Below are 23,400 nucleotides of genomic sequence, written 5' to 3' on the forward strand. Positions count from 1 at the left end.
GTATGTGCATGTGGAAAAAAGGGAGTTTATAGAGCTTTAGATGGTAGTTACTCTTTTTTTTTTCTTAAGCCTTCCTGTCTCAACACTTTTGTCTTTTTTGTTTGACTAGATTTATTAAAGGCATTTACTGATTTACGCATTGTACTGTGTACCATGCTAGACAATCAAGTGTCTCAAGTTCCTTCGCATGTATCTTTTTTTTTTTTTTTTTTTTTTTTTTTTTTTTTTGCCTATTCCAACCTACTAGCTGTCCCTGGAAATAAAAACTGTGATTTTTTTTTTTTTTTCTTGCTTTTGTTTGTCTCTTACGTGTCCTTAGACTTTCTCCCTTCTGCCTTTTTTTCTAGTTGGCATTATCCTATTTGTTCTTTTGGCTCATATGTTACCTCTCTCCTCCCTATAGAACTAATCTCTTGTGTTTCCATATGCTTGGTTAATGACAGTATCATAGATTTAGAGAATTTTGTTTAAATATCTTGTTTCATTAGTTTTTATTTCTGTACTCAAGTACTTAAATGATAGCTTCTTTTATTATTTTCTGTGTGTCAGGCACTACATGCCAAAGTGTCTTCTTACATCTTTGTCTTTTTAAGTCACACCACAGTATTAGGAAATAAGTACCGTTACTGTCCAAATTTGAAAAGTAAGGCAACTAAGGCTTAGAGAAGAAGTAACTTTATAGAGTTTCTCAGCTATAGAAGAGAGGAGCCAATATTTGGTACCAGACTTGGTAGATTTGGAGATACCAAATCTCATGCCTTAACCATTGTGCAGGGCCTATAATTTTGCAAACAATGTATAAATGTTTATTGAATTTAATTTGCCAGGATGAACTGTCTCTTAACTGGCTGACTCGGTATGAGAAGTGATTGTAAATCGTATAATTTGAATAAGAGTCTATTCTTACAGAATATTTCAGTGGAGGAAATACATAATAAAATTTGATCCATGAATCAAAAAGAAAAAACTCATTCTAACCAAGTATAGTGATCTATCTAAGCTGTGTTTTCTGGCTTTACTACTAGGCACTACTATACAGTAGAGTCCTTTTATCAAGATTGAGGATGAGGGAAGGCTAGCAGATTTTGATAAACTTGTTTAGCATTGGAAAAACACAGTAGGTAGGGAGTAGAAATGCCCCAAATTTGAATAAGTGGCTTAGAAAGCCCACCAGAGATTCATGGGTCTATATCACTGGTTGTAAACTTACATACTTGCAGGGACCAGAGAGGTGACATAAAAGAGCAAAGCAAAAAAGATGCCTGAGGAGTGCATGTCTAATGTGGAGCAGGCACTTGTGGTTTTTAGGGCATATGTCAGATCTTAACAATTTTTTCCCAGAAATCTGGATTTTGTGTGCAGTTTCCCAATTTCTAAATGTTGTTAGTTCTCGTTTTCTTAAATACTGTGCAGGCCAAACATGAGTCTGTTGAGTGAGTTCAGTTTATGGACTACAAATTTCCAATCACTATTCTAGATCATATCCTCTTGTTTTCAGCTAATTTAGTCTTTCATTCATTAAATTTGAAAAGGATTTATTTACATACTCTTATGAGCAGTATGTTGGGCTTTGGCAGTACTAAGAAACATAGCACAGGGCCCTTAAGGAAGCTTATAATCTTTAATGGATAAGGGGGATATATATAAACAAGGAATTATGATGGTATGTAAACAGCTCTGTAATAGAGAGAGTGCTGTGCTACGATGAATTGACTAATTGGGCACACCTACTGTGTGTAAGCCATAATAATAACTACTGTATATGTGACTTAGCAAAAGAGTGTTAAATGAGGGGTGAAACTAATAAGTGCTGTGAAAATTTAGAAGAGCTTATAGGAAGTGTGATGAGGTTCTAAAGTGAGTGGCAAAAAGACTAAGTAAGTGTTATGAGAATACAGGAAGGGTGAATCAGTAGAAAAGTATTGAGGAAGTGTAATTGAGCTCTGTTTTGAAGAAGAGTAAGATTTAGGTTTTTTTGTTTGTTTTTTTAAATAAAAAACACTCTTAGGAAACAGTTGGTTACAGGGGTTCTTGGGAGGGACCAATAAGAATTGGGATGGAGCCAGAATGCAGAGATTCCATGAATATATGAGTGCCAAGCTGAAGAGCTTGGTCCAAATTTGGTAGTGAATAGTACATGGATATCAGTTACATACTGCATTTACTTGTCTGACCTCAGCTTCAACTAAAGTGTAAGTCCACCTGAGAGTGCCAGATCCAGTCTGCTGAATTCCATGCTGCTGGCCAGCCCAAGTCATATTCTGAAACTGGTTTGGAGGTAACTGTTACAGTTTCAACTGGAAGATATAATTTAGATATAACGAGGAAAGAAGGAGGAACGGGAGAAATGGGAAGGTGGAGGATGATGTTGCTCTTAGAACCAAAGAGATTATCTGTTCTAGTCTCTTGCTTTAGGCAGACCTTTAATACTTCCAGAGATTGCCAGCTCATGATTATTCTTTAATTTTTTTATTTTTTAAAGTTACTTATTTATTTATTTTGAGAGAGAAGACATGAGCAGGGAGGGACAGAGAGAGAGAGAGAGAGAGAGAGAGAGAGAATCTCAAGCAGGTTCTGCATTGCCAGCGTAGAGCCTGACGCGGGGCTCAAACTCATGAACCGTGAGGTCATAACCTGAGCCCAAGTCAGATGCTTAACAGACTGAGCCATCCAGTCATCCCTCATGATTATTCTTTTAAAAAAGTCTTTTCCACCTAGTTTTAGGTGCTTAGAACTTGCCATGATTGCTTCTAATTTTATTTTTGTAAACACAGAAATAGTGTAAGTAAACATTGCAAATGGAGACAAATGGAAACTGGTTTATCTTCTCCTTTTCTCAGGTCCTATTTCTCTTTTCATATTTTACAGTTTGCTATCCTTAGATTTGTTTTGCACACTCCTACAGTGTGCTGCTCACTATTTCTTCTATCATCCAGAGGACAAATGTTGCCATGGTCATTTAAAAGAATTCAAATAAAATTCTAATATTTAGGTAAAATTCCTTTTCACTTATGCCAGAGTATTGAAGGGAGATTACAATATTAAAAATAACTCTTTGGGACACCTGGGTGGCTCAGTGGATTAAGTGTCCAACTTTGGCTCAGGTCATGATCTCGCGGTTTGTGAGTTGGAGCCCCGCGTCGGGCTCTGTGCTGACACCTCAGAGCCTGGAACCTGTTTCAGATTCTGTGTCTCCCTCTCTCTCTGCCCCCCCCCCCCCCCCATGCTCTGTCTCTTTCTCTCTCTCAAAAATAAATAAACATTAAAAAAAAAATAACTCTTTGAATATTCCAGAAGAATTTAAAAAACACTCTTTAGGTTTCTATAATGGAATAATTATGTAATCTGAACTAGAGGAAAAGGAATTAACATTTTTGTGCTATTCACTTTACTAAAGAAAATTAGCCTATTAACTTACTGGAGTTTAGGGTACAGAAAGAAAAATACAAAAAATGTTATATATATGTGGGGGTATATTGTGCTACTTTTTATGTGTGTGTTGGGGGGGGGGGAGAAAAATACATATTTGCTTATTGTTACAAAAAGAAACTTAGGAATAATAAACTAGAAATGTAGTGAACATAGTTAACCATGGAGGTTGGATGGAACTCAGGTAGAAGGGATATAGACAAGAATAAGACTTCAAGTATATCTTTTTATTTAGTTCTAAGCCATGTAAGTGTTTTACACATCTAAAAAATATTACATATAATCAAACAGGATGGAAAAAGGAAACCTTGGAACTGAATATAAGCAGAAACAAATAAGCTGTATATCATATCAAATGGATAAAATAATCACACAAAAAAAATTCAAAAAACTTAAAGAGCATTCTGTTGTTTTCATGGGATACATACTAAGGTTGAAAAGAATTGCAAAGAAATTATGACCTTTACTTAATGGATTTGTCTAGTGGTTTTTCACTAGAGGCTGTCTCTACCTCCAGTAACCCCGAGAAAAGAAGTTGGGAAGTTGGGAACAATTCTGAAACTATTTTATGTGCATGGTAGGGTAGAAAAAATGAGTACATATATTGATGTTGTGGGGGAACCAAGGTTCTCACAGTGGGGGAAAAAAAGATACAGGTAGGAATGTGGTAGTTAATTTGAATTGGAGGTTCCCATTTAAACTCAAGTTTAAAGTAAAAATCACTTAGAATGTTTAAAAAAATTTTTTTTTAATGTTTACTTTTGAGAGAGAGAGAGACAGATAGAGTGCAAGCAGGGGAGGGGCAGAGAGAGAGGGAGACACAGAATCTGAAGCAGTCTCCAGCCTCCCAGCTCTCAGCAGAGCCCCATGAGGGGCTTGAACTTGCAAACGTGAGATGTGACCTTAGGCAAAGTTGGACGCTTAACGAACTGAGCCACCCAGGCGCCCTGAATGTTTTTAAAATTTAGGGGCACCTGGGTGGCTCAGTTGGTTAAGTGTCCCACTCTTGATTTGGGCTCAGTTCATGATCTCATGGTTTGTCAGTTGGAGCCCCACGTAGGGCTCTGTGCTGACAGCAGCCTGCTTAGGATTCCTCTCCCTCCCCCTTCCCCCTTCAAAATAAATAAACTTAAATTTTTTTTTTTAAATGTTTTTAAATTTTAGATTCCTGGGTCACAACTCCAGAGATTTTGAATTAGTCATCTTGGATGGAGCCTAGGAATCTGCATTAAAATTCATCTTAATTCTAGTGCAGGTAGACAGTACTTTTGAGAAACCACACTTGGGGCTTGGATTTTCAAACCCAAGCAATATGCCTTGGTTAATTGTTTAACCTGGGCCATTTTTCTCCACATTAACTTAGACCATTTAAATTATATCTACCTCTCTACTCTCCCAACTTCTTTTCTTGTGATTATTAGAGGTAGGTTCTGCCCAGGTTGTATGAAATAATCTTTTTTTTTTTTTTTAATTTTAAAAAATGTTTTATTTATTTTTGAGAGAGGGAGAGGGAGAGAGAGCGAATGAGTGGGGGAGGGGCAGAGAGAGAGAGGGAGACCTCAAATCCAAAGCAGGCTTCAGGCTCCAGCACAGAGCCCGATGTGGGGCTTGAACTCATGAACTGCGATATCAAACTGACTGAGCCACCAGGTCCCCCAGTAATCTCTTTTCTTAATTGTGTGTGTCTATATTCTTGTCTTGGCTTTGGTATCTTTCTGGGTATTTTTACTTTCTCAATATGCTTTTGGTATTGTTTTCAACAGATTTGGGATTACAATATGAAAAGCATTATATTCTAGGTTGTGAGTTGATAGACAAGGTTCCCACCCTTATGGAGCCTACTTACATTTTGGTATAGGATGCAGTATATAGGAAGAAGACATTAAATAATTACAAGTGTGATGAGAAATCCAGGGTGATAAATTTATTATAATGAGAGCTAACCTGTCAAGAAAAGTCAGAAAGGACTTCTCTAAAGAACTAATGTTGGGACTCCTGGGTGACTCAGTTGATTAAGTGTCCAACTCTTGATCTCAGGGCCGTAAGTTCAAGCCCTGCATTGGGCCCCACACTGGGTGTGAAGCCTACTTAAAAAAAAAAAAAAAAGAACTGATGTTTAAGTCAAGAATGAATTGAAAGTTGAGTAGAGTCATTTAAGTGAAGGGGATGGGGTAATACCAGGGACAGTCATCTTTGCAGGGGGAGCAACAAATGGAAAGCCTAGTAGTGAGAAAGAACATTGGAGAGGATGAGTATGGACAGCAAGGTAGGGAGGTGGGGTCAGATCATGAAGGGCCTTTGGAAGCTTTGTTAAGGATTTTGGATTTTATCCTAAGTGCAGTGGGAAGTCATGGAAAAGTTTTAAGTAATACTGAATTTACCTTATGAAGAGATAACTGCCTCAGGAAGGAGCATGGTGGAGATGGAATAAAGTAGGTAGATCAAAGGTAGACTTAATATCTGGTAACAGATTTGTTTTAGATGGTGAGGAAGAAGGAAGAGTTAAGGATGTTTTACAGCTTTCTGATTGGAGCTGTTATGTGAATAACTGCTTTTAACCTGAGAAGAGAAAACTGGAAGATCACACTGGGGATAAAGATCGAGTTTAATTTTAGACATTCCGAGTTTTAGGTGTTTCTGGAGATGTCCAGTAGATTGTTAAAAATATATGTTTGGAACTCAGGAAACAGGTGTAGTTTTGAGGTCTAGATAGATTGTCACAGATGGTCATCGAAGCCGTGACTGTAGATGATATTTTTGTAGGCAGCAAATGTAGAAATGAAAAAAGGACTTAGAGCAGAGCCTTGATGATTTCCAACATTTAAACTTTCTGTAGAGGAGGAAGCCTCAAGTAGAGATGTGTTCTTCCTCTTTGGCCATTTAGAAAAAACATGACCATCTTGATTTTTTTCCCCCCCTGTTGAACTTCTAAGGTGGTTAGGTGAATGCCAGTTTATCTGATTAGTTCTTTTTTTCTTCTTTTATATTTGGACTATTTTTTATGATTCCATTTTATCTCTACTATAAGTTTATTATACCTTTTCCTAAATTTTGTTTTAGTGGCTGCTCTAGGTATTACCACATACATCTTTATCTTATCACAGCCTACCTTCAAGTATACCATTTTATGTATAGTGTAAGAACTTTATAAACCTTATATTTCTAATTCTTTTGACCCATCTTTTGTGCTATCATTGTATATTTTACTTTCACATGTTATAAACCATGTAATTGTTACATTTTCTTTAGACAGTTACATTTTAAAGGTATTATAAATACGAAAAAGTGTTTTTATTTATTTTTTTAAGTTTATTTATTTTGAGAGAGAGGGAGCATGAGCAGGGGAGGGGCAGAGAGAGAGAGGGAGAGAGAGAATCCCAAGCAGGTTCCACACTGTCAGCACAGAGCCTGATGCGGGGCTCAAGCTCACAAACCATGAGATCATGACCTGATGCAAAACCAAGAAGGGGACATCTAACTTACTGAGCCACCCAGGCACCCAATAAGAAAAAGGGTTTTTAAAATTTACCTTCATTTTTACAGTTTCTGGAACTCTTTCTTTTTGAGATCCAAGTTTCTATTTATCATACTTCTGCCTGAAGATTCCTGATAATATTACCAGCCCCCTGGCACTATTCAAAATAGATTCTTACAGCTTTTTCTTGTCTGGAAGTCTTTATTTTGCCCTCATTTTTGAGGGATATTTTCACTGCATATGAATAGTTTTTCTTTTAGTATTTAAAGATGTTATTCTGTTGTCTTCTAACTTGCATAGTTTTTTTTTTTTTTAATTTTTTTTTTAATGTTTCTTTATTTTTGAGAGAGAGAGAGAGAGCATGAGCAGGGGAAGGACAGAGAGAGAGGGACACACAGAATCTGAAGCAGGCTCCAGGCTCTGAGCTGTCAACACAGAGCCCAACACAGGGCTCAAACTCACGAACACTGAGATCATGACCTGTGCCAAAGTTGGAAGCTTAACCGACTGATCCAGCCAGGTGCCCCTAACTTGCATAGTTTTTGAGAGTTCTGCTACGATTTTTATTTTTATTGCTCTGTACATCATTTTTTTTCCTCTTGTTGCCTTCAAGACATTCTCTTCATTTTGGTTTTCACCATTTTGATCTATAATGAATATATGTGTGTGAATTTTTAATTTCTTCTTCTGGGTGATCTCTGAAATTCTTACATCTTTGATTTGATGTCCTACATGTCTTACAGAGGATTCTTGGCTGTTACTTCTTCACATTTTTCTTCTGCCCCATACTTTTTTTTTCTCCTTCTAGGACTCACAATATATATATTATTCCATAGTTCTTGAAATATCTTGTGTGTGTAAGTTTTATGTACATGTGTGAGTCAATTTGGATCATTTCTGTTGATGTATCCTCAGGATATCTGAGCCTTTCTCTGATTGTGTCCAGTCTACTGATGAACCCATCTTGGGAATTCTTTATTTTTGATCATGTTTTTTTATTCATATCATTCACATTGTATATATATATATATATATATATATACACACACACACACACATATGTATATATAAATATATAATAAATAAATATATATACAGACACACGTGTGTGTGTATTTTATTTTTTTGAGTAGGCTCCATACCTACTGTGGGGCTTGAACTCATGATACTGAGATCAAGAGTCACATGCTGTACCAGCTGAACCAGCAAGACACCCCTTTACATTTGACTCTTACAATTTCCGTATCTCTGTAGAAATTTCCCACTTCTTTATGCACGTTACCACTTTTTCTACTTGGTCCTTGAACATATTAGTCATAGTTATTTTAAATTTCCTGTCTGATAGTTCTAACACCTTTCAGTTGAGTATTGATGATTTTATCTCATGTCAGTATGTTTGTTTTTCCTTGCATTTCTAATGTGTCGTATAATTTTTGAGTACCAGATAATGTGTGTAGAAAAGAGTGGTAGAGATTGAGATAAATGGTATTTATACTTGTAGATGCACAGACTCTTTTTTTTTTCCTCAGGCCATTTGTATGGGAAATTGAATCGATTTGTCAATAGTTGAGTTGGATTTGGGTTTTGTTGTTGGTATCTTTACCTTCAGTATACCATAGATTTTGCATTCCTCTAGCAGTAGGGTTTTACTACCTGTGCTTGGAATGAGGGGCATGGGTGCTGTAGAATTTTCTGTTTTCCTGCTTTCTCTTTAGCTGTTAGTTGTCTCTGCCTACCTTGCTACAAATGGGGGTCTCTCTCCATGCTCCTGTGCCTCCTCTGTCAATATGTCGTTAGTGTGTGTTATTCACTACTAGGCTTGTGGCAGAGGCTGTGCATTTCCGCTGTCTTGTTGCGTCGCATCGCGTCTTCTCTTCTCTTCTCTTCTCTTCTCTTCTCTTCTCTTCTCTTCTCTTCTCTTCTCAGTAATACCTGTGCCCAATGTGGGGCTTAATCTGCTGGTCTTAAGATCAAGTCACATGCTCTACCCACTGAGCCAGCCAGGCGCCCTTCTGTTTTCTTGATTCAGCCTCAGTCTTACTCAGGCCCTTGGACTTAGATGGGGCTTCTTCAGTGTTTCTTTCCTTCAGCCATTCTAGCCTGTATCTGTAGTTGCTTTTGATGTAGGGTCCTGGACCCAAGGTAGTTTCTGACAGTTGTCCCAGAGATAAAACTGTTTTTGCTTCTATCTTTTCTCTACCAGCCAGCGGTAGATCTTTGCTTGTGTTTTGAGAAGGGTTTTTGTTTCTGTTCTCTCAAAAGCTATCTTTGCCAGAGTCCTGTGAGAAGTTTTGCTGTTCTTACCTCACAGTTAAGGCTTTGGCTTTGTGAAATCTGTCAAACGTGGTAGGACTTTGTCTTCCACTTAGAGCTATTACTTCCTGCCTATGCCACTAGGGAGACTTTCTTTGTTCTCCTTTCCTATCCCCATTCTTTTTTTGTGAGCATATAGTAAAGGCCCATGGAGAAGAGCTTGAAGAGTGAGTGGGAACTTCCCTTATATTTGGGGCCCTTGGTACTCTAAACTGACACACTAGCCCTTGGCCTTTCAAATTTTAGCTAGCTTCTTACATGCTTGGATGGTGGCTGCCTCTTTCTCCTATACTCTGCCAAAAGGTGAGACAACTTGTCCCTTTTCTCTTTGGGCTTGTCCTTCTCAGGAATTTAATTTGTTGGTCTGACTTGTAGCTTTAGCTCCCCAGTGTGGCTCAAAAATAGGGTTTTATTTTTACTTACCCAAGCAGAGGTGGAACTCCCATTCATAAGTTTTCAATTGATGTTTTGATAAGATAGGCTTGAATTTATGTTCTATGGTCATCTTTTAAAAACTTTTTTAATTCCAGTATTACCCTGTGAGAGGGGAATTTTCATATAGGCATTATTGTTAGAGTTCTGAATTTTATGTTAAAAAATAAAATAGACATTATGCCAAAATATGCCTCCTAAAATTCTAAGTAGTGGCTAAATGCAGTTGGAGTCCCTCTCTACCAAATACCTGGCCGTTGTGGAACAAAATTTATGGAATGGATTTGGAGCATTTCATTAAAAAGAAATGGCCTTTGGTTATTTTCTATAAAAATTATGGCACAGTCCTACTTATTCATGAAAAGATTTCCTATTTCACAGATTCTTCAGGTCTTCAAGTGCATTTTCCTGTCATCCAAGATGGTTATTCTTTCTTGCCGCACTGAGGAATGTAGGTGTTCTTGCTAGCCCTCTGTAGCCAGTGTCTTCTCATGTAGTAATCTTCTCATTGTAGTAAGAACCTAATTGGCATTTATACACTCATTTTGTAATGGCACAGTGGAATTTTTTTGAGCATTGATAATTTGAAAATTGGAAAGGTTAACAATTTTTTTCTTTTAATGTTTATTTTTGAGAGAGAGTGTGTGTGCACATGTGCATGAGCAGGGGAGGGGCAGAAAGAGAGGGAGACCCAGAATCTGAAGCAGGCTCCAAGCTCTGAGCTGTCAGCACAGAGCCCGATGCAGGGCTTGAACTCACAAACCATGAGATCATGATCTGAGCTGAAGATGGACACTTAACCAACTGAGCCACCCAGGCACCCCCCAGAAAGATTTAAATCTGAAGCTCATTTAAAAAGCTTATTCTACTTGAAATTGTATTCTATGCATAGAGATATTTAGACTCCTGATTCTGTTGTTGTTTTACTTTTTTTTAAGTTTATTCTGAGAGAGACCACGCAAGTGGGAGAGGGGCAAAGAGGGAGACAGAGAATCCTAAGCAGCATCTGTGCTGCTAGCGCAGAGCCTAATGCAGGGCTCAAACTCATGAAAGCATGAGATCATGACCTGAGCTGAAACCAAGAGTTGGACGCTTAACCAACTGAGCCAACCAGGCATCCCCTGATTCTGTTTTTAAAGATGGGATTTGGTTTTTTGGATTTCCAATGACCCTGTGGCTTCTCTTCTTTAATTTCAGAACTCCATACGACATAATCTGTCACTGAACAAGTGTTTCCTTAAAGTGCCTCGATCAAAGGATGACCCCGGAAAGGTAGGATTCATTATCTTAAGATAAAATAATTGGATTCTTCATTATATCTGTTATCACGTTTGTATCTGAGTAATGTCTTTTATATATAGAGAAACAGAATTGGAATGAGAGCACTCAAGAACATGCCTAGTTCATTGATTAGGAACCTTCCTGATCCTTTTTCACTTCACCCTACCTCATCCCCATTTTAATTGGTAATCTTCAAGGACCAACTAGGCAGAGACAGCATTCTTTTTAAGCAGTCGAAGTTAGCTAGTGTAGAGCTGGTCTTCTGTTAAAGTTTAGTACTTCTAATCTTGTTTCTCTTTGGTTATTAAGTACTGTATATTAATTTAAATTTGGTTTTTGAACTGCTTGTCAGGAACCACAGTTTGTTATTTATTGCATGTAGGAGGTAGATTTGGTAGATCTTGACAACACATAGAAGTAATTCTTACCCTGAAATAAAATTGTATGTTCCTTGTTTTCTTAGTTGCTGTTTTTTCCTTTGCATTCCGTTTATATCCTGCCACCAGTACACTTTTAAGTATTTTATCTACAGACTTCTCCTCTTTTTGGTTTTAATAGTCATATTAACTGCAGTGTTCCCTGAACTTGGTACTAGTTACTTGGCTTCTAAACCTCAGAGTACTCTGTTAGACCATAATTTCATTGTCATGATAAATTATTAGGACTTTGAGAGAGTGTATCTGTTGGCAAACGTGCATTGTTGTTTGGCTGGAACCAGCTGGTGTTTTAAGCTAACCATCCCTGAAAGAATGTTTCTAAAATTTTAGTAAGCCTGGTTATGTTACCACCCTGCTTAAAAGTACTCCCCGTGTCTTGGAGATGTTTCCTTGTGTTGTCAAATACCCTTTATGCTTTTCCTTGATCTGCCTTTCTAGCTATGATTCTCGTTCAAGACCCACTGTGAGGAACTACTTAAAGTTTCTCATGCCTTTCATATGATCTTCTCTTGCTGCACAAACTCTCTTTCTCTGCTTACCTGGCCTGCTCCTTGGGTCTTTTAAGATTGAGGTACAGCATTACTTCTCTGAAGCTTTTCGTTTCCACGTACTTCAGCTGAGTTTGTTGTTCCCTCTTGATTTCCTATTACTTTGTCATCATTGCAGTAGCTTCTGACTGTTCGATTCTTGGGTTTACTACCTACAATGTATAGTAACTTTCACAAAGTAGCCAGTGCTGTCTTTCAAAAATGTTAAGCTAATCACATGTTTTCTGTGTTTAAAATCTTCATTGTTTTATCTACTGTCCTTGGGTTAAAGTCTAAACTTATGAGGGTAGGGAATCATGTATATTGTTCACTTTTTAGCTCCAGTTGCTTGGACAGTAGCTGGTGGCACTGAGGGAGGACACACTCTTGTTGAATGAATGAATGTATTGTATCCTCTTCTAGATGGTTAATTTCTTGAGGTTAGAGATGGAGAGTTACTCATTTTCACTATAAAGCAGGCACTCTTAAAAAGTGGAAGTTTTCTATAGCACCTCCTGTGACCTGCCCCATTAAGTTGGTTCTCAGTAAGATTGAATAAATTATTATTATAGTCTGGTTATTTGGTCCAATTTATTATTTGTCTGTGTTCATAATTCTCCAAGGTTTTGTTTCTTTTCTTTAAAGCAGGCTTATTTGTAAAAAAACAATAATAATAATGAATTGTAACTTTTTATATTTGCTTCATTACAATTTTGGGGGGCAGTGAGTATATATGAATCTCAATGAAAATGTTCTTAAGAGTTTAGAGATTATTTTATTAGAGTTCTTTGAGGGCACTAATTGGATTTTATAAATATTTGGTTCAGATTTAATTTTTACATGAGGTTTAAATCATTAAAAAAATAAACCAACACACCTGAGTGCTTTACTATATTATGTACTAAGTCTTAACCAGTTGGAGATCTATTTTAAAAAGCTTGTGCTGTCAGGTTTTCTTTTGTGCAGAACCTAAAACTTTTCTCCACCTTTAATTAAATAGTGTCATGGATAAGGCAGATGTAGAAAACATATATTACTCTTCAACTATTCTTTTTGAATCAGAATTGTCTTAACATGCAACCAAAACAAAATGCAGAAATAAATAGAATCCTGAGAAGTTAATAACAGATTTCAACTTTTACCATTAGTCTCCAGTTTTAAAGTTTGTTTTAATCAAAATGCATCATTGTTATCATTGATTTGGGTCACAATAGTAAATACCATACATTTAATCTTATAAAGTACAGTATATTAATAATAGATACATTTTTTTTTTTCCAGTCTCAAGGTGAGATTTAAATACCCATTGTTCTTACTTATTTTGGTCAGAAGTAAATGTTGTAAATCTCATCTTATAAAATTTATATGAATCAAATCATTTTAATTTTTGATATCAAAATATGATTTTTGTTTAAAAATCCCATTGCCTAAAAAACATTTTGAAAAACTTCAGATCTAGCCCATTTGATAGAAGAGGAAACTCAGGCCAGTAAATGAAGAATGACTTGTCCAGGTTTAGTGTGGAATAAGAGCCCAATTGGCCAGACTTACTTTCAGTCACAGTAACCCAACTACAGGCCAACTGAAGGGACTAAACATCTACAGGACGAGCTGGAGCCTGGTTCTACCACAAATGTCTCTTTACATCCCTTAGTTCTGCTAACTTCTCTGATGGCTTCTTTTTTCATCCCAGTTAATGGCAGAGATGACCATCAGCAGCTTCTGGCTTCTATTCTCCTAGTTTATTCTGGCTTCTGTTCTACTAGTTTACTAACCCTTAGCAGAAGGGGGGTGTTTGGTGTCCTCCCCCACCGAGTCACCTGGAATAGAGCAAACATCTTAGAACGCCTGCTGAGCAAGCAGAACATACCTGGTTTCTTGGTTCCTTGTTTCTTAGACTAATGCTTTTTCTGCTGTACCAATCTTCCTTGAGAGGGAGACCAAAATGTTAGTTAAGTTTTGGTACTTATGAATTGTTTTTTCTTTTTGTATTACAGTGTTTCCTGGCATTTGAGGAGCTTTTCCAAAACCACCCTCACCACAGTGGGAGAAAACCATTGAGCCAAGGTGGGGTGGGAGTAGTTTTCGGTCTTGGGTATGGGGTGGACTTTAACCCCTTAGGATTTTACTAGCTGCTGCCATGACTCACATTGGGTCCAAGAGGTAGAGTTAGAAGTAGTGTGTCCAGCGTCTTTTTCCCTCTGTTTTCATTTGTATGGCTTCCTGTTCAGTGGATTACCGGAGAGATATGAAGGCCGACCTAAACTTGGAAGAGTGTTGATGAATTACAGATATTTTTATATGACTATTTATTCCTGATTCACTTCTTCATTTTCTAGAAATCTTTGTCATAAAAGCCCTTAATATTTGAATCTCTCCCATGTACATTAATGGGCTGACATTGATTTTCCTATGTTCCCTTAAACTAATTTCAAATAGCCACATTATACTTTCTTTAAAAAGAAACACAAAATGAAATTACATTTTACAGCCATAATTCTGTCTTTTGTGGGACAGATTTCTATTTTCTCTCCCCCAACCCCCTTTAAAGTTTATTGATTTATTTTGAGAGAGACAGAGCAAGTGGGGGAGGGGCAGAGAGAGAATTTCAAGTAGGCTCCATGCTGTCAGTGCAGAGTCTGATGTGGGGCTCGAACTCTCATGTATGGTAAGATCATGACCTGAGCAGAAACCAAGGGTGGGACACTTAACCGACTGAGCCACCCAGGTGCCCCTCTTTTCCCTTGATTACAACCATGTTTCTGTATGTTTTAGTCCATCTCCATTTTTTTTTTTAAATTATTTCTGCCTTTTATCTCTTCTCTTTTCATTAGCTTTATTTTCTGTATTTTTGTCTGTTTTTTTAATCTAATTGTTGTTGTTGTTAAAGTCTTCTTATCCTGCCTTTTATTCACACATGCCTCTTAATTAACTTAAAGGAAGGTAAACATTTTCACATTATGGGAAAACAGAGCCTATCAGCTAAATTTACTTAAAAAAAAATGTCTTTCTTTGCTTTCTACCTTCATCATTTCTCAACCCTTTTCCCTCTTCTCCAACTCAGAAAAATGGTACTTTGATTTTAAAGGAAATGAAAGATAATAGGAAGTGGTTTCAATAATTGCATAATTAATTAGCAATAGTGGGTTCTAATAGAACTGAGGTGATAGCTAAGAATACCCCGTGAAGGCCACCTGTCTGTTCTGTTCTGGGAAAGATAACTTCAGTGAATTCATAGTAAGAAGAGCTTTTTGGGGCTGGTGGAGGTGATGCTTTTTCTTGCCCGGGGATGGGAAAGTTGTAAAGGCTTTGTGGCTGTGAATATCGGAGTCTCCTGGTTGGTGAGGAAACAACAAACTCAGCTGCTAGAAAATGAACTTTTGGAAGTTCTGAGACTGTAATTTTTTTCTATTCTTGTCCTCTGTCATGATATGGAGACCATAGCTTAGTTGACTGATCTCTTGTTTTCAAAGGGTATTCTTTTTTTGGCCTTATTAGTATTGTGTTGTATTTATTTATAAATTGTCTCTTATTTGTTGGTATCCTGTTTTGGTCACTTTATTTGTTAAAAGATGTAGAAAAAAATGGAGAGGTTTGAAAGTACATAAGATACAACATTAAGTAATGTAACAGTGTTGTAGCAATCACAGGTGCGTACCGTAAAGAAGGAAGATAGGAGTGTAATTTTAATACTAATCTTAAAGTAGGTGTATGATTTTTGTGAAGAAGAAGTTAACTTCTTATCTTTGTCTTTGTGTAAAACCAAACAGGAAATAGGCTTTAAAGACAAAAGCAAGAGTTTGGTTAGACAAAAATAAGGGCATCTTATTTATTTGATTGAAAAAAAAACACTGGTAGGGTTCCAAGGGATGTTTTAGAGTTTGCCACTTCTGAAGCATTTTAAGGATAGATGAAATTCTTAATCTTTGTGGTTTTAACTCATGGTAGGTAAGAGCCCCACTTGAAGGCTGAGAACAGGACATGATCAAGTTGAGCTGAGGGACTAGTGAGAACAAAGTTGGGATAGAATCAGGAGTTAAGGGAATTAATGTAAGTACAATAGTCACCCCTTATCTGCAGGGGATATATTCCAAGACCCCCAGTGGATGCCTGAAACTGTGGATAGTACAGAGGCTCTATACTATGTCTTTTTCCTATACATACATACCTATGATAAAATTTAATTTACAAATTAGGCACAGTAAGAGATTAACAATAATAACTAATGGTAAAATATTAACAATTTTTATAATATACTATGATAAAAATTATGTGAATGTCATGCCCCCCACAAATATCTTATTATCATCTATTCCCCTTTGTGATGATTGTGAGATGATAAAATGCCTGCCTGCCTGATGGGATGAAGAGAGGTGAATGATGTAGGTATTGTGGTATGTCGCACTGGGCTACTCTTGTCCTTCTGACGATGTTAGAGGGAGGGTCATCTGCTTCTGGACCATAGTTGTGACAAACTGCAGAATGTGAAACTGGGGATAGGGGAGGGACTAGTGTACTCTTATGAGGTCCAAGAATGACAAAAAGGATTGGTACCATGAGTGCATTTTAAGGCAAAGGTGGATTATGAATGTAAGACTGTTCATTAGACAAACCACGATTAGAAAGCCCAGAGTGAGCACAGCATTTGAAGAGGTTTGAAAGATTGAGTGAAGTAAGAGATACGAGGGTCATATTCAGAGAGGGAGAGAGAGAGAGAGCGCATTGCAGAAATCGACAGAAGTGCTGCCATAGAGCCTTGACAGTATACTTAGGGCAGTTTAGAGTGGCCTTTTATTTGCACCATACCATATTCTCTCTTCTCTTTTTAAGGGTGGGAGGTAACATTTTGTTGTTGCTGGCCTCCTGTTTTCTTTTCTGTATCTAAACTACTTTAAAAAATAGTATTTTGCCAACAAATTAATTTAAAAAATTATATATGGTAAAATTTCCTTTTTGGTGTATAATTCTAGTTGTTTTGACAAATGGATACAATTTAACCAACACTATCATCAAGCTGTGGAATATTATTGTCCGTTGGTAGTCAGCCCTTTCCTCCACTCCCAGGTCACTATTGATCTGTTTTCTGTCCCTGTAATTTTGCCTTTTCCAGAAGTTCATGTAAGTGAGACTCATAAAGTAGGTAGCCTTTTGAGTCTGGCTTCTTTCACTTAGCATTAGGCATTTGAGTTCCATCTATGTTGTTGTATTAGCAGTTCATTCTGTTTTATTGTATATATTCCATTGTTTAGATTTACCACATTTAATCACCATTTGAAGAACATGTGGGTTGTTGCCAGCCATAATTTCATTTGACCATCAAATTCTTTTCTTTTAGGCTTAGATTCAATAATTAATTTGGCAAATACTAAGATACAGGACAATGTTGAATTAATCTAAACTAATAACCTATAATAGTCATACTAAACTGCTTTGTGGGTTATATTAAATGTAGGTGAGCATTCTGTCTCTTGCAAATCAGTTGTGATACAGTAAACTTTATTTATTTCCAGCTTAAGAAATTAATTTCCAAAAGGACTAAGGGCACTGATGATTTAAAAACAAGATATGGCCAACTATTAATCACTTACTAGAGCATATTATTTTTAAGTATCCTTAACATTTAAGGATATACTATAATTGATATGCTAATTATATATTTTTAATTCAGTGATTAGGGGTAAATTCCTTAACAGTCTTTCCTGAGCAACACTTAGCTCAATTTGATAATCAATATATTTAAAAGTAATAAAAACCTTCACTTGTTCAGCAAGAGTATTCCAGGGAACTGAGCTGGCATCAGGATAATTTTTGTCCATATATTCATTTAGCCACGCTACCTGCCTTTGAGTGCCTCCTGTGTATTCGACTGCTTATAGTCTGTTTTTGTGGTCTGAGTAGAATGACTGTTTAACTTCTGGTCCAAACTAGAGACTGCTAAGAATGAAGGGGGGCACTATTCGTAATTATGCTTAGGAAACAGGTATAAACCAAGACAAACTGGGATGTATGTTCACTCTGTATGGTACATGCAACTGCTGTACCATGGAACTATGGGCAGTTACCAGGCAGTTACCAGCATCCTAAGATGTTGGAAGGTAAACAAAACAAAACAAAACTTTTAAACTGATTTGCAAATCTAAACTGGGAGAGAAATAAAACATTGAGACAAAATATGAAGTACAAAGCCAAAGAAGTCAGGGACAAAAAGCATCCAGTATTGTGTCTGAGGCTCTTGATGATGTGCATTGAGAGATGAGGATGAGCAGAGAATAGTCTGTGATGATTCACTTTACCAGCGAACCATGTATACTTGGCAGTAGGGTTCGTTAAAACATAAAATTCACAGATTTAGCCATTTGGAATGGTTAGCAATTTATGATAGGGACTGTTTTCCCCAGGAGTATGAAATAAATAGTAACTTCTTATGTTTATATTTAATCAGATAATGGCATTAAAAAATATTTTATTAAAAAAATTGTTTTAATGTTTACATATTTCTGAGAGAGAGAGAGAGAGAGACACAGAGAGAGAGAGAGAGAGACAGAGCATGAGCGGGGGAGGGGCAGAGAGAGAGGGAGACACAGAATCCGAAGCAGGTTCCAGGCTCTGAGCTGTCAACACGGAACTCGACACAGGGTTCAAGCGCCCAACCTACTGAGCCACCCAGGCACCCCAAAAAGATTTTTTTTAAGTGATCTCTACACCTAACTTGGGACTCGAACTCACAACCCTGAGATCAAGAGTTGCACGCTTTTCCAAGTGAGCCAGCCAGGTACCCCATGTGGGATATCTTGAAGTTGGCAGTTGATTGTTTTTGGAAGATGTGTTCAAAGCTGTACAATTCTAGTTTGTGATCTTTGGGATTTTGCACACTAAGACATTGCAGTTTTCTCCCTCAGGAGGACATTAACCTGCTGTACCAGAATTGTTGACATGAATTAATAACGATTCTACATCTGTATACTACTTTACAGATTAGGGAGTTACTTATAGGTATTATCTCAATCTTTACAATAAACCCCAGTTTTAGATGGTGATCTTTAAGCCCATGGTAGAGTTTTCCATAGAAGATTAGTTTTTGTAAGTGTCACATAATGGAACTTCACGTAGATGAAATCATTCAGTATACAGTTGATCCTTGAAAACACAGATCCACTTATACATGGAATTTTTCAAGAAATAAAGTACTTTAAGTGTATTTTGTTTTTCTTACATTTGTTTTAAACATTGTTTTCCTCTAGCTTACTCTATTGTAAGAATACAGCGTATAATACATATAACACAAAATGTGTTAATTAACTGTTTATGTTATCAGTAAGCCTTCTTCTGGTCAACAGTAGGCTATTAGTTAAGGTATGGGAGAGTCAAAAGTTAAATTTTGATGAACATGCCCCAAAGCATGTTCTCAAGGCAACTGTATTTTCTGTTTATGTCTGACTTCTTTCAGTAATGTCTGTGATGCTATTGCATATGTCAGTTTTTGTTTATTATTGCTAAGTAGTATTCCATTTATTCATGGATCTGTTGATGGACATTTGGGTAGTTTTCATTTTGGGACTATTAAGAACAGGCTACTAAGAAATTCTTGTACACGTTTTCTGTGGACATGTGCCTTCATTTCTCTAGAATAATACAGTATTTCTGTGTCAAAGGGCAGGTGGAAGAGTAACTTCATAAGAAACTGCCAAATCCTTTTCTGTAGTAGTTGTGTATTTTAAATTCCCAATAGCAGTGCATGAGAATTTCAGATGCTCCACATCCTGGTCAACAGGTGGTGTCAGCTATCTCTTTAGTTTAGCCATGTTGGGGGGTATGAGGTGGTATCTTGTTATGGTTTTATTTTGAATGTTTTATGTTGAGCATCTTTCCATGTGCCTACAGGTCATTTATATATTCTGTCTTCTCAAGGTTCCTTTAAAGTCTTTTGCCCTTTTTTTTTCTTTTTAAAATTTGGTTGTCATTATTACTGAGCTGTAGGAGGGTTTTGTTGTTTTTTAATGTATTCTGGATACGTTTTTTCTTAGATTTAAATTTTGTAAATATTTTTTCAGACTGGTTTGCCTTTGTTTTTATAATAGTGTCTTTATTTATTTTTTTTTGTTTTGTTTTTATTTATTTATTTATTTATTTTTTGTTTTTGTTTTTGTTTTTTTTTAAATATATGAAATTTACTGTCAAATTGGTTTCCATACAACACCCAGTGCTCATCCCAAAAGGTGCCCTCCTCAATACCCATCACCCACCCTGCCCTCCCTCCCACCCCCCATCAACCCTCAGTTTGTTCTCAGTTTTTAACAGTCTCTTATGCTTTGGCTCTCTCCCACTCTAACCTCTTTTTTTTTTTTTTCTTTTCTTTCCTTCCCCTCCCCCATGGGTTTCTGTTATGTTTCTCAGGATCCACATAAGAGTGAAACCATATGGTATCTGTCTTTCTCTGTATGGCTTATTTCACTTAGCATCACACTCTCCAGTTCCATCCATGTTGCTACAAAAGGCCATATTTCATTTTTTCTCATTGCCACGTAGTATTCCATTGTGTATATAAACCACAATTTCTTTATCCATTCATCAGTTGATGGACATTTAGGCTCTTTCCATAATTTGGCTATTGTTGAGAGTGCCGCTATAAACATTGGGGTACAGGTGCCCCTATGCATCAGTACTCCTGTATCCCTTGGATAAATTCCTAGCAGTGCTATTGCTGGGTCATAGGGTAGGTCTATTTTTAATTTTCTGAGGAACCTCCACACTGCTTTCCAGAGCGGCTGCACCAATTTGCATTCCCACCAACAGTGCAAGAGGGTTCCTGTTTCTCCACATCCTCTCCAGCATCTATAGTCTCCTGATTTCTTCATTTTGGCCATATAATAGTGTCTTTAAACGAGTAGACATTTTGGCTTTTGATGAAGTCTAATTTACCAATTTTTAATTTAATGATCAGTGACTTTTGCGTTGAGGAAATCAGCCAAGGCCATAATGATATTATCCTCTATTTTCTTCTGTAGATCTTACATTTTTTTAATTTTAATTTTAATTTTTTAAATTTTATAAAGTAATCTCTATGCCCAGCGTGGGACTTGAACTCAGGACTCTGAGATCAAGATTTGCCTGCTCTACCGACTGAGCCAGCCAGGCACCCCAGATTTTATGGTTTTAGAGTTAACTTTTAGGTCTGTAACTCATTTGAAATTAATATTTGTGTGTGATGTGTTTAATCTTCCTGTTGATTTGTCTTTTATCTTTATGAAATGTTCTTAAAATACTCTTTGTTTTGAAGCTTACTTTTTCTTATCCTAATATAACCACTACAGTTTTCTTATGTAGCTTTACGGTATATATTTTCTAGTATTTTGCTGTTGGCCTATACATGCTTTTGTATTTAAAGTATGTCTCTTATAAACAGCATGTAGTTATTGGCTCTTGCCTTTTAAATCCAGTCTAACAATCTCTGCCTTCTAGTTGGGGTGCTTAGTCCATGTTTAATATGATTATTCATATGGTTGCAATTTGTTTTTCTTTTGTTTCTTTGTTGCTTCATTTCTGCAACCTTTGGGATTAATCAACTAGTTTAAAGTACTCTCTTTTATCTCCTTTATTGACTTAACTGTGCTCTTTTTATTTTTTGTTAGTCATGCTAGAGCTAAATGTGTCATACTAACTTACCAAAGTCTAGAGGTAATATACCACCTTTCACTTCATATTTCATACTTCATAACGTTTACTACTTACCTTTTCCCACCCACTTGACAAATCCAATAACCTTAGAACAGTACAGTTCTATTTATTTATCTTTTGCTTTCTTTGTGCTGTCATAGCTTATACTTTTACTTACGACACAAGTCTCACCTTAGGATTGTTTTATTTGCTTTAGATAGCTGTGTTTTAAGGAAATCATGTTGCAGAAAATATTTTCCTAATTATTTACCTTCTCTGATGTTCTTTTCTGTAAATCCAAGTTTCAAGCTGATCTCTTTCCCCTTTAGCCTAATACCATCCTTGGGCATTTTTTATAGTGCACGTCTGCAGAAAACACATTTTATTGGCTCTTATTTATCTGAAAAGATCTTTATTTCATCCTCTGAATCCTTTTTCTGGATGTGGAATCTTCAGTTTGCAGGGTTTCCCCCACCTTTCAGATGTTCTGTTGTACTTAGCCTCCCTTATTTCTGGTGAAAAGTCAGGTGTCATTTGTATTTTTATTCCCCTGTACCTGTAGTAGACCCATCTTATCCATGGATTTGCTTTCAGCAGTTTCAGTTACCCGTGGTCAGCTGTGTTCCTGAAGCAGATGATCCTCCTTCTGACGTATCGTCAGAAGGTCAGTGGTAGCCTCATGCTGTGTCACAATGCTTACGTCATTCACCTCACTTCATCTCATCATATAGGCATTTTATCATCTCACATCATCGCAGGAAGAAGGGTGAGTATGGCACAATAAGATATGTTGAGAGAGAGACCACATTCATATAACTTTTATTATAGTATGTTATAATTGTTCTACTTTATTATTGTTGTTAATCTTTTATGGTACCTGATTATTATTTTTATTTTTTATTGTGCCTAATTTTTAAATTAAGCTTTATCATCGGTATGTGCGTATAGGAAAAAACATAGTATGAATAGGGTTTGATGCTATCCAGTTTCAGACATCCGCTTTGGAGGTCTTAGAATGTATTTCCTGTAGATAAGGGGGGCTGTGGTAATGTGCCCCCTTGCTCTCCCCTCTCTGTCTTTTGTGGTTTCCAAGATTTTTCTCTATTTTTAGATTGAAGGAGTTTGTGCCCCAGTGTAATTTTCTTTGTATTTATTCTGCATGGGATTTGCTTATCTTCTAGGATCTACAAAGAGAGGTTTTCATCTAAATTTGGGATATTTGGGTCATTAGTTTTTTCAAAAAAATAGGGCCCTGTTTTCTTTTCTTCTAGTCCAGTTAAAATACAGACTTAAAATAAAGTAAAATAAAATATAGACTGTTTGGGGCACCTGGGTGGCTCAGTCATTTAAGCATCTGACTCTTAATTTCGGCTCAGGTCATGATCTCATGTTTCATAAGTTTGAGCCCCACATGGGGCTCTGCACAGATAGTGCAGAGTCTGTTTGGGATTCTCTCAACTCCTTTCTTTTCTCTGCCCCTCCCCAGAAATGACTGACATCATTTCATAGGTCACTGAGGCTTTATTTTCACTTGTTCTTTTTTTCTTTTTATTCCTCATATTAGATCACTTTTACTGATCTATCTTCAGGATTTCTCTTTCACTTTGTCCTGTTAAACCTGTCTGGTGAACTTTTTATTCCGGTTACTGGATTTTTAAATCTAGAATTTCCATTGGTCTTTTTTGGGTATGTTCACAGATAATTGGTGAAATTAGTTTAATCAAATGCTTTGATGCTGGGACGTTAGGGCTTTTTTGTTTGTCCCAGCCAGTTCCTGGACCTGAGACATGCCCAGGAGCTTCTGCTTCATTGTGTTTTTTGTTTTTTTTTTTTTCATTTTTATAGTAAGAAG

At 36.7% G+C, this 23,400-nt stretch overlaps 1 protein-coding gene and 1 long non-coding RNA gene across 6 annotated transcripts in view; one reads left to right on the forward strand and one right to left on the reverse strand.

The window, feature by feature from the left end:
• Positions 1-21,909, reverse strand: part of LOC125912715 (uncharacterized) — a 31,096-nt gene extending 9,187 nt beyond the window's left edge. The window contains exons 1-3 of one of the 2 annotated variants that reach the window (XR_007454805.1): positions 21,820-21,909; positions 14,044-14,154; positions 13,765-13,821 (exon numbers count right to left, since the gene is read on the reverse strand). This is a non-coding gene — a long non-coding RNA (uncharacterized LOC125912715). Of the gene's footprint in view, positions 1-13,764; positions 13,822-14,043; positions 14,160-21,819 lie in introns of both variants that reach the window. The other variant, XR_007454806.1, reaches the window with a different exon arrangement.
• Positions 1-23,400, forward strand: part of FOXJ3 (forkhead box J3) — a 149,904-nt gene that overhangs the window by 53,150 nt on the left and 73,354 nt on the right. For 3 of the 4 annotated variants that reach the window (XM_049617375.1, XM_049617373.1, XM_049617374.1), the window contains exon 4: positions 10,847-10,921. In XM_049617375.1, the coding sequence (XP_049473332.1) occupies positions 10,847-10,921 (75 nt within the window). Of the gene's footprint in view, positions 1-10,846; positions 10,922-21,845; positions 22,315-23,400 lie in introns of those variants that run through there. The other variant, XM_049617376.1, reaches the window with a different exon arrangement.

The sequence above is a fragment of the Panthera uncia genome, assembly GCF_023721935.1.
Source record: "Panthera uncia isolate 11264 chromosome C1 unlocalized genomic scaffold, Puncia_PCG_1.0 HiC_scaffold_4, whole genome shotgun sequence".
Lineage (NCBI taxonomy): Eukaryota > Metazoa > Chordata > Mammalia > Carnivora > Felidae > Panthera > Panthera uncia.